Here is a 12,216-nt window from a genome sequence, read left to right as displayed (position 1 = left end):
TGAATGCCTACAGTGACAATAAACTACTATTACTGACAGAAACTTATGGATAAAGACTGTAGATATACATAAGTGTTATATAGTAAAAGAAATATTTTTATAAATAATAAATGACAGAACACCAGCAGCGAACAATCGCAAGTGGGAAGGTCATACTCGCTCATAATTTTCATTGCTTTCACAGTGTTTTTTTTTTTTTTGGAGTATGGATTCCAAACTATTTAAGAATCATAGAATAGTGTTTCTAGTGATAATATCAGGCTGTGGTAATCATATTACGGGTTGTCAGGAAGTGTAAAATGGAGACTTCGTTACCCAACTTCAGAGGTCTCCACAAGTCCTACGGTACTCGACGAAGGCTCAACAAACATCCCACGAGAAAGCTGAAGGTATGTGCCATATGTATATGTAATTATAATATTCTAGGACTAATAACTGATTTTTGGCAAATATTTTTAGAGAGTCTGTCGGAGCGCGAATATGCCCGCGAGACACGCAAGTCAGGCAAAAACAACCCCATGGTTTAGGGGTTAAAGATACCTGGAGAAAGCATTATAACTGTTGGCTGAAAGAGAAGTTTCACTGGAACAGGGAAGTTTTAAGGTCAGTGGACCCAGTGTTTGGTCACTGGTCTTTGACTGGTGTTGCTACTATGAGCAGGGCAATAGGCAGGATGCAGTTGGGGAAGGGGGTGGGTGTGTCTGGGGTGACTCCTGAAAAGATGATGGCCTCAGGAGATATAATAGTGGGTTTAGTTACTGATATGATAAATCTGATTGTCCCAGATTACTTGCTGATGAATGTGACTGTAAATATGTATAATGGGAAGGGCGATGCCCTGGAAGAAGGAAATTATAGAACCATAAAACTTTTGGACTAGATAAGCAAGAGAGTCCTAAAAGGTATGATAAGAGAAAGTTTGAACAGTGATGAGATCCAGTTCAGCTTTATGCCAGGCAAAGGAACGACTGGTGCCATATTAAATGTCCGACAGTTTCAGGAAAAATATACAGGAAAGAAAAGGGAGCTGTACTTTGTTTCTATTGATTTAAAGATGGCCTTTGACAGTTCCTAGGGAGGTTGTGAAGTGGGCAATGAGAAAGCTTGGGATCAGGGAGTGGCTGGTTATAATGAATATGGCTATATATGCAGGTGCTTTCACCCAGGCGAGAGTAAATAGAGATCTGAGTGATGAGTTTTTCATGATCACTGGTGTGCATCAGGTGTCAGTCTTGAGCCCCTTATTATTGTCATGGTGCTTGAAGCTCTCTCATGTGATTTATACCACAGTAAGCAAGAACTGCTATCCAATCATGATTAAATAATCTTTTACATTTTTTTCAAGTAAAATAAAACTAAGTGACACAAGAAGGTCAATAGTGATGAAATATGGATGATGCTTTTTATTTTTTAAAGTTACTTTACAATGCTGAAGTTATAAGCAATACCAAACTGATACAGTCAGGTCTCATTACGCAGTATGACTGCTTCAGTTGAAGATCTATTGGATGATGATTTATTGCATAGCGAGGTTGACAAAACATGGGTTCAATGGGGTTAGGGAGGGTGACCTCAACTGCGAAGCCTAAAACAACTCAAAAAACCTCTGCCACCCACTTGAGGTTTGTCTAATGCTGATTCGAGTTGTCACCAAGGGTCCCCCAGAGGCTGGGGGGCAGCTGGAAGGCCTGGATGACCACTCCACACAAAACGGTATGGTATCACTTCACTTCTTATCACACACTGCACTACGGTATTTGTTAAGCACTTGCACTGTTATCTGGTCACAGCAATGGTGATTGATCTATCTATCTATCCATCTATTGCCAGACGCCATAATCCCATAAGGGGTGGCCACTTGACTTTGACACGTAGGAAGTATGTATGGTTTGGTTATATGGTTACCACCCAGCGTTGTAAATGGTTTCTTGGCTTACAGCAAACCATTTGGCTTTTCACTCAATGTAAAGGCACCTGTAAAGGAAAGAAAAGCAATAAGAAGTGACAGGAAAGATGGGAGAAATAGGAAGAGAAGAGGGCAGGCACAAAAAAAGAATGATAAAGGCTAAGGAAGAAGTAAGGTAGCACTACATCAAATGAGTGGATGATGGTCACCACCACCTACCACGAATGGTGTTTGAGTGGCCATTAATTTATGCACAAAATAAAATGAAAGGCAGATGATCATAGCCAATGTAAACACTGGGCAGCCATCTTACCTCTGATTAGAGGCCCATTATGGGCAGGCTCCATACATAAGGTTGACACAATCTCCCAGTCACAAGTTTCAGTATTTCACACACAAAAAGTTTTCACTTCACTTAATATCATACATTGCACTACAGTATTTGTTAAGGACTTTCACTGTTATTTGGCAATAATGGTGTTTCTGTGGCCTTATGTGCACAAAATGAAATGAAAGGCAGATGATAACAGTGAGTGTAAACATTGGGCAGCCATCTTGGTTTAGTCAAATGACTATAGAGGCCCATCAAGGTGAAGCGGGGTATTATGGTTGACAAGATTTCCAAGACACAAGTTTCAGTACTTCACACACAAAAAGGTATTGCTTCACTTAATATCACACACTGAACTATTGGTTAAGCATTTGTACTGTCATCTGGCAATAGCAATGGTGTTTCAGTGGTCTTACATGCACAAAACTGAACCAAAGGCAAACGATCACAGCCAATGTAAACAATGGGTAGCCATCTTGGCTTGCGTGCATCACCAAGAGTGTACAAGATTCTCAGAGGTGATCACCGAAACTATCATTCTAGTTCAATCACTACCAATTTTTTTTCATGATCCTAAAAATTGTACATTTTAATTATCGTTTTAGCGATTCACCACACAAAGAATAGTTGTATAATAAGACAAGACTGTATTTATCTACTACTTAATGCTGCATCCAGAGTTTATCTAGACTAGTTTGTTTCCAGAATGTCCAGGATAATCTTTCAGGGTATGAAACTGACCAATGGACACACAGAAGGAAAAGCAGGCAAAACTTACTTTGAAGGGAAGTCTAGTTTAGGAGGATCAGACTTCTGAATCTTGAGCATAACACGGACGGGAGATATTTCATGATTGGGTGGGTCCATCTGGGCAAATTCTATCAATGAGATGCCCAGTGACCAAACGTCAGCCTAGAAGAGAAGAATCTAATTAGCTTAAGCATCCAACAGATCTATCCATCCATCCATTACCTAATCCAACAAATAAGAGGAAAAATTCCTGCAAGGTTAGTGTTGATGAGAGAGAGAGAGAATCAAATTAGCTTACCGGTATAGTATACAGTATGTTTATGTCATCGTCATCATCATAATCCTGGTTCCTACTGTTAAATGGGGTGAATAGTATCCAAAAATAAGAAGAGGAAACCATAGCAGTGGAACTTTAAAAAAAAAAAAAGAAAAAAAAAAAAAAAAAAAAAAAAGATGGTAATATATCATCATCCTTTCATACACACACACATAATCAATCATTGCCTTCCTTTCATTCAGTTCACCACCCACCCTTCTCATCACTCGCCATGTATACCTGTGGATCATTTTATGCCTGAAGAGGGTATTGGCTACCACCAACCCCCTCCCAGCACAAATGTCCACTAACGCACTCCCATTCTCATCTATCTCAGCAGGCACACCCCACTCACCAAGTGTTTCAAAGTCTTCAAATTCTATTGGTGATGCTGGGATTCTGGGTTTATGTAACCTTATTTCTGGCATAGTGCTGTCATGTATGGGAGTTGAGTCGAATGGCCTGCCATTATCCCATGTGCACAATGGACACCATGGTTTCGTAATATTTATAAATGCTCCAATATGTCTGCATGTGTTGGCCTTGTCACCTAATGGTGGCTCTCCACATTGCTCGATCTCTAGTAGCTGCCCTATTCAGTCCCTTATCCCTCAGGTCACACTCTATGACCTTGTCCCAGGTCATTTTAGTCTGTCTTTTTCAACACTATCCCGATATTCGCACTTTTTACCTTCTGCACCCAACTGTCATCCTCCATCCTCTCAACATCCCCAAACCATTTCAACCTACCCCTCCCCATCACAACAGCAATACACTCCAATCCCATCCTTCTTCCCAGCTATTCAATCATAATCCTAGACCCCCAGGCCTTGCATTCAAGGACGCACTACAAATCCATCTAATCATCATCATTTCTGTATGTTTCAGGCTGTGAATATCCTCTTCCTTTACTGTCCACGTCTCACTACCATACAGCATTACAGTACACTCCTAACACATGCCGCAAACAAGGATCCCTCAATGTTGGGAAAGGTAACAGCTACCTGGTACCTGAACTTCCTCCAACCACTCCTTACCCTAGCCAGAGCTAGCTCCAGCCCCAATCACCAGTACATAACATGTCTCCCTCATAACAAAAACTCCTCCACACACTCACAAGACTCCAGCATGATCAATCCTTTCACACTGGACAATTTACTGTATGCTCTCCCAAACACAATGTGTACACAAAATTGGCAGTCTTTCACAGCATACCTCTAAAACCACCATATCTCTTATGCATCCACCATCATAAACACTGCACAAGATGGAGAATATACATCAATGTACCTTTCTCTAGCCTTTGTCTATATGGGTTCAAAATATATTTTAAGAATACAGTAGGCTCGCATAGTGCGCGAGGGATTGGGCGGTCCACGACCTCGCGCACTGGGAATTCGTGCATTGAGAATACATAATCTTATGGGAAAAATTACATATGGGCGGTACCCCCTAATACCTGGATATTTTTTGGCCCTTAGACACATAAAAAAGGTCAAATTTTTCAGACACTGTACTACAGATATAGCTGCAATAACAAAAATATGGGCAGTCATCTTAACAACAGTAGACAACAGGCCTGATGGATTTAAACAACAAGAGTTCTGAGGCGCAGCAACGCACTTACAGTGCCCCCGCCGCCACCCCGGCCACACCACGCTTGTTTAACGGTTGCCAATGTTGTATTATTCCAGGCTTTGACGAAGAAATTTACGGCCTGTTGAATGTTACATTTCTTCCAGAATACAGCAAGTCATTATGGTGGGGGTTGCAGGTATGCCAGGTGAAGCAGGTGAGTCAGGTGGGGCTGTGAAGGTGGCGAGGAAGGTGGCTGGTGAGTCAGGTGGGGCAGTGGAGGACGGCGGTGGGCGAGTCAGGGGAGGATCCTCCCTCTCCTCCTCACTACTGCTCACATTTTCGGCAATTTCCTTCATCTCTTCTGCTTGTTTGTTTCATTCCTCATCTTGTTATGGACGAATTGGCAGTATAACAACTTGGTATTCACGAAATAAACATCATTATTACAGAAACTGGGTATCTATTCTAACTTACTGTTATTGCCGAAAACGTTATTATTGAAGCTGTTATTGGCGATATCTTATTGTAGACTCCTCTTGAGCACCTTCCCCATGAGCCTCTAGGTCACTATTGGCGCGTTGTGTGGGGGAGGGGGGGGTCGCGTACTGATGGAAAATGGCGTTTTTAAGCCACTTCTTGCCTCTACCTCGTGTTATGTGGGGTAAACTCGCACATTCAAGGTTTTTAGTTATGATTTTTGGTCACTCGCGCACAATGCGATTCGCTCACTGTGATGACGCGCACTGGGCGAGCCTACTGTACTTATAAATGTGGCATATCAATGCTTTTTCTTTACACTTTTCATTTCCACTTCACATAAGTGTATCATGGTGCCCAGCTTCCTTCAAAAGACCAATGGTCCACAGACTCAATATTGTAAGCAAGTTCAAAGAGTGAAATATGTCAATTGGATGACATACTACAATTTTACATCTATCATCTACGTACTTCTAAATTCCAAAATGTTTTTACAAATAATTATCTACTGCACTTTACACAACACATTCCTAGACAAACATTATTTAACATCACAGAAGTACAAGGCCAACTGAACATCAGTAATGGAACAAGAAACAGCACTGTGAACAATTTTTATAACATGAGCCCAAATAAAAGTAACTGATCATGCAACTTACTTTGTAATCATATTTGGCATCGATGAAAGTTTCACACAGGATAACCTCTGGTGCTAACCAATACGGAGTACCTATGAAAGTCCCTCTCTTGTCATATGTGTTCTTATTCTTCGCAGACACTCCAAAATCAGCTGAAAATATTCAAAGAAAAATCTACATAAAATGAAAAGAGACCCTATATACAATTACATATTTTTCTAATTTAAATGAATAAAGTCCAGAGATCACCCAATTCACATAATTCTCAGTTACCCCCTCCAACAGTGTCAGGAGCATAGCACCCAGGAAAATAATAATAATATATATATATACTGTGTATATATATATATATATATATATACAGTAAACCCTCATTATATGATGGGGTTCCGTTCCTGAAAACCCCATCGTAAAGCAATCCATCGTATAGCAATCCCATTATAACATGGAGTCAATGGGGATACGTTCCCAGATGTGCCTAAACTCTCACATACACACACCTTAGCACTCACATACATGAAATATCCTTATGTTTAAACATTTAAAGTAACACATTAATAATGAATAAAGAGAAAAAAACATGAAAACTACAGTATATAGTAGATCTTACCTTTACTGAAGCAAGCAACGGTTGTTTATGTGGTTCCTAGACAATACGCCATGAAGTCGACAATTCGCCGTCATAATATGGATGTTCCCCGTCATTCTATAAACATACTTATTACTGATTAACTGATACTTTAATAACTAATTCTCAGGGGGATCTATCAAAGTCTATTTTCATTCAATAGCATTGGCTTTGGATATCATTTGTAAGTTGCACTTTTAGACAATATTTAACTTGTTTCTACCTTGCTGTAGTTGACTTTGAATTATGTTCTAGCATCACCCACAGCTGTTTTCATTAAATTCCATTGGTACTACAACATCCTGGGTATATTTTAAAATGACTTTGAAGAGGTACAAGTACAGTACTAAAAAACTAGTGTACTTCCTAAATAAACTGATATGAAAATAAACGACGGGGAATCATCCTGACGACGAAAAGTCCCGATGGCGAATTGTCTTGTTATTGTTGTGATGGCGAATTGACTTGATGGCGAAATATCCCGAAACATTTATATAGACGTAACATGAAGATTATTTGTATAATTCCAATGTATGTCAATCGTTCACTTAAGGTAATTAGGCATTCATATAAATGCCAATGTCTCGTATGTAGCCTTATGCTAAGATGAAGGATCGATCATAAATCAGCTGATTCACTGTTTCAATATATTATTATTTTTCATTTAATGCCCATGATTTAATGCCATATTTTACATTTACTATATAAACAATAAACCACCATCACTTTTATAACTTACATAATTAAAAAACTTGTGTACTTGTTAAATAAACTGATACGTAAATAAATGATGGGGAATCGTCCTGATGGCGAATTGTCCCGACTCGGCCTCACAGTCACAGGGACTCACAGCCCTCACTCATCAATGTCAGAACTGCCTGGCTGGGCAGGGCTGGCTAATGAGGCTGGACCGGTGGACAAGTGTGTGTGGTCTAATGCCGACAGTGTGAGGACGTTTTTGTTGCGTTTCCACATTCGCTGTTCACTGAGCTGCGGATGATCCATCATTGTCGCAAATCGTTCCCATTGTATAGTGGGTATAGGGTACAAAAATTTTGACATTGTATAAGCGAAATATCGTACAAAGAGGCATCGTATAATGAGGGTTTACTGTATATATATATATATATATATATACATATATATATATATATATATATATATATATATATATATATATATATATATATATATCTATCTATCTATCTATCTATCTATCTATCTATATCAATCTATCTATCTATATCAATCTATCTATCTATCAATCTATCTATCTCTCTCTCTCTCTCTCTCTCTCTCTCTCTCTCTCTCTCTATATATATATATACTATCTATCTATCTCTCTCTCTCTCTCTCGCTCTATATATATATATATATATATATATATCAGTAGGAGAGAAGTTGTGGAAGCAATGAAGAAAGTTAAATGGGGGAAAGCCCCAGGAATTGATGGAGTGTGTGGTGAAATGCTGAACCATGGGGGAGAGATAGTAGTAGAATGGATGTGGAAGATGTGCAGATTGGCCTGGGAGGAAGGTAGAGTCCCGGAGGATTGGAAGTCAGGTATAATTATTCCCTTGTACAAAGGAAAAGGGGAAAAAGAAGTGTGTGGTAATCATAGGGGCATTTGTCTTCTTAGTATAATAGGAAAAGTGTATGGTAGGATACTTATTGACAGACTTAGAGAAAGAACAGAGAAATTAGTTGGAGAAGAACAGGGAGGCTTTAGGAAGGGAAGAGGTTGTGTAGATCAGATATTCATTCTTAGATCTTTAGTGGAAAAGTTTCTAGAGAAGGGAAAGAAGTTGTATGCGGCTTCCATGGATTTGAAGAAAGCATATGACAGGGTGGATAGACAAGGATTGTGGAAAGTGTTAAGAATATATGGAGTAGATGGGAAGTTGTTGAATGCTGTGAAGAGTATGTACGATGGTGCGAAGGCTGCAGTGCGTGTGGATGGTGAACTAAGTGAATTTTTCTCTTTGAAAGTTGGGTTCAAACAGGGATGTGTCTTGTCTCCATGGTTGTTCAATCTGTACATGGATGGGGTAAAAAAAGAGGTACAAGGTAGGGTAGTGGATGTTGGAGTGGTCCTGGTGAGAGAGGATAGTGTTTGGAAACTCCCTGTACCGTTGTTTGCAGATGATACTGTGTTGTTGAGTGAAGATGAAGGGGAGCTGCAAGGCTTGGTGGATGAGTTTGAGAGAGTGTGTAAGAAACGGAATCTAAAGGTGAATGTAGGGAAGAGTAAAGTAAGGATCTTTGAGAGAGGTGAAGTTAGTGAATGTACAGCGAGGTTGGATGGTGAGGAATTGGAAAATGTGAGTACGTTTAAGTACTTGGGTAGTGTGATGAGTAAGAATGGAGGTTTGGAGGGTGAAGTGCTTGAAGGGGTACAGCAGGGAAGAAAGGTTGCTGGTTCTTTGAAAGCAGTGATAAGAAACAGGGAAGTGAGCATGGAAGTGAAAAAGTTACTACATGACAGTACAGTATTGTGATACCAACTCTAACGTACGGAATTGAAGCTTGGACATTGTTGGAAGGACACAAGTCAAGAGTGAGATTAGTGGAAATGAGTTATTTAAGAGGAGCCTGTGGAGTCACGTGGAGAGACAGGCTGGCGAATGAGGATATGAAGGAGCGTTGTGGTGTGGATGTGGATGTGATAGGAAGCGTTATGAGGAACACACTGAGGTGGTTTGGCCATGTGGAGAGGATGGAGGGTGAAAGACTGATGAAGAGAGTGTATGTGAGTGAGGTGGAGGGGGGAAGAGGGAGGGGGAGGCCGAGGATGAGATGGAGAGATGGGGTGGAGAGGTATATGAGAAAGGGGTGTGTGAGTTGGGAGCAGGGCAGTGAAATGGCGGGGGACAGGGCGACTTGGAGGCGATTTGTTTGTGACCACCCCAAACGGGATTGAGGCGTCTGGCAATAGATAGATAGATAGATAGATATATATATATATATATATATATATATATATATATATATATATATATCTATCTATCTATCTATAGCCCGACGCCCTAATCCCGCAAAGGGTGGCCGCAGACAAAACGCCTCCAAGTCACTCTGTCACCCACCATTTGACTACCCTCCCCCCCAACTCACCCCCCCTCCCTCATATACCTCTCAACTCCATCCCTCCACCTCATCCTCGGTCTACCCCTCCCTCTCCCTCCCTCCACCTCACCTACATACACCCTCTTAGTCATTCTCCATTCTCTCCACATGTCCAAACCACCTCAGTGTATTTCTCCTAATCTTTTCAACCACATCCACAACCACCCCACAACGTTCCTTCACTTCTTCATTCGTCAACCTGTCCCTCCACGTCACTCCACATGCTCCTCTCAAGTAATTCATTTCCACTGCTCTCACTCTTGATTTGTTCCCCCCTTGCAAGGTCCATGCCTTGCTTCCATACGTCAGGGTAGGGATCACAATACCATCATGAAGTGACTTCTTAACTTCCATACTCACCTCCCTATTTCTCATCACTGCTTTCGGTGTACCAACAACCTTTCTTCCCTGCTGTACCCTTTCACGTACTTCATCCCCCAAAGTTCCATCCTTACTCATCACACTACCCAAGTACTTGAATGCACTCGCATTCTCCATATCCTCACCATCCAACCTCACTGCACACTCTGTGACTTCATTCCTCTCAAATACCATAACTTTACTTTTGTTTACATTAACTTTCAGCTTCCTCCTCCTGCACACTGTCCCAAATTCATTCACCAAACCTTGCAACTCCCATTCATCTTCACTCAACAATACTGTATCATCAGCAAACAGCAACACCGGAAGCTTCCAAATCTCACCCTCATTCATTAGGGCCACCCCCACATCCACTGACCTACCTTGCACCTCCTTTACAACCCCATCCATATATATATTAAACAGCCATGGAGACATCACACACCCCTGTTTCAGACCCACATTGAGATCAAAGAACTCACTCAGCTCACCATCCACTTGCACCGTAGCCCTAGCTCCCTCGTACATACTCTTCACAGCACTCAACAATTTCCCCTCCACTCCATATATTCTTAATACCTTCCACATACCTTGTCTATCTATTCTGTCATAAGCTTTCTCCAAGTCCATGAAGGCAGCATACACTTTCCTTCCCTTCTCTACATACTTCTCCACTAAACATCTTAGAACAAATATCTGATCTACACACCCTTCTCCCTTCCTAAATCCCCCTTGTTCTTCTCCAACTAGCTCCTCTGTCATATGCCTAACCCTATCAATGAGTATTCTACCATATATTTTACCAGTCACACTAAGAAGGCAGATACCCCTATGGTTACCACATACTTCTCTCTCTCCTTTTCCTTTGTACAGAGGAACAATTATACCTGATTTCCAGTCCTCTGGAACTCTTCCCTCTTCCCAAGCCAATCTACACAACTTCCATATCCACTCCACAACAATCTCACCCCCATACCTAAGCATTTCACCACGCACTCCATCAATTCCTGGGGCCTTTCCCAGCTTAATCTTCTTCATCGCTTCCACTACTTCCGACCTACTGATCTCTTCCTCCCTCCTCTCATCTCTTCTCTCAGCCATTCCCCAACCACTTATACTCACACTGCTCTCATTCTCTACATTCAACAAATCCTCAAAGTGCTCCTTCCATCTCCTCAATTTCTCTCTCTTCTCCACCAACAATCTATTACAGTATTCCTATCTTTCACTCCCCTACTATTTCCCCTTTCACACTGCCTTACTTTCTTTACCTCCTTTCAAAACAATTTCTTACTCTCCCTCCATTTCACACTCAGATTCCTCCCAAACTCTTCATCCACTTTCTTCTTACTCTCCTTCACCAGTCTCTTAACCTTCCTTCTCCTGCTCACATATACCTCTCTCTTCTCTCTCTCATCTTCTCCCCTACCTCTACTCGCCAACCATTCACCATATGCCTTCTTCTTTTGTTCCACAGCTCGTTTCACCTCATCATTCCACCATGCTGTCCCTTGCACACCCTTGCATCTCCTCCTCACCCCACAAACTGCCTTACACGCTGCGCTTATCTCTTCCGTGAATATCTTACATACGTCTTCCACCCCTTCCATCTGCTCTAGCTCATACCTTCCCAATCTTTCTTTCACTATGCTCTTATACTCTGTCATTTTCTCACTATCTTGCAATTTCTCCACTCTTCTCACAGGAGCTGCTTCCTCCTGTCTTCCCCTTCGTCTCCTCAACCACTTTCTTTGCAGCTCTACCTTGGCCATCACTAAGTGATGGTCCAAGACTCCATTCCCCCACCCTCTCCACACTCTTGCATCCAACACTTGTCTTCTGATTCGCTCATCCACACACACGTAGTCTATCATTGCCTTTCGTTCAACAAGTTCACCATCCATCCATCCTCATTACTCTCCATGTATACCAGTGGATCATCTTATGACGAAAATAGGTGTTGGCTATTGCCAACCCCTTACCAGCACAGATGTCCACCAAAGCACTACCATTCCCATCTACTTCAGCTGGCACACCCCACTGACCAACCACTCCATCCACTCGTACATTCCCAACTTTGCCATTCATGTCTCCAATCAACAGCACTCT

At 41.4% G+C, this 12,216-nt stretch overlaps 1 protein-coding gene across 2 annotated transcripts in view; it reads right to left on the bottom strand.

The window, feature by feature from the left end:
• Slik (Sterile20-like kinase) overlaps positions 1-12,216 on the bottom strand; it is a 452,675-nt gene that overhangs the window by 325,329 nt on the left and 115,130 nt on the right. For both annotated transcript variants that reach the window (XM_080282573.1, XM_080282574.1), the window contains exons 5-6: positions 6,018-6,148; positions 3,016-3,149 (exon numbers count right to left, since the gene is read on the bottom strand). In XM_080282573.1, coding sequence (XP_080138699.1) covers positions 3,016-3,149; positions 6,018-6,148 — 265 coding nt within the window. The remainder of the gene's footprint in view (positions 1-3,015; positions 3,150-6,017; positions 6,149-12,216) is intronic.

The sequence above is a fragment of the Coenobita brevimanus genome, chromosome 94 (assembly GCF_032717465.1).
Source record: "Coenobita brevimanus isolate Jiangsu-jjx chromosome 94, ASM3271746v2, whole genome shotgun sequence".
Classification (NCBI taxonomy): Eukaryota; Metazoa; Arthropoda; class Malacostraca; order Decapoda; family Coenobitidae; genus Coenobita; species Coenobita brevimanus.
Note: the sequence above shows the minus strand (reverse complement) of the source record. Positions and strands in the feature narration are given on the sequence as shown.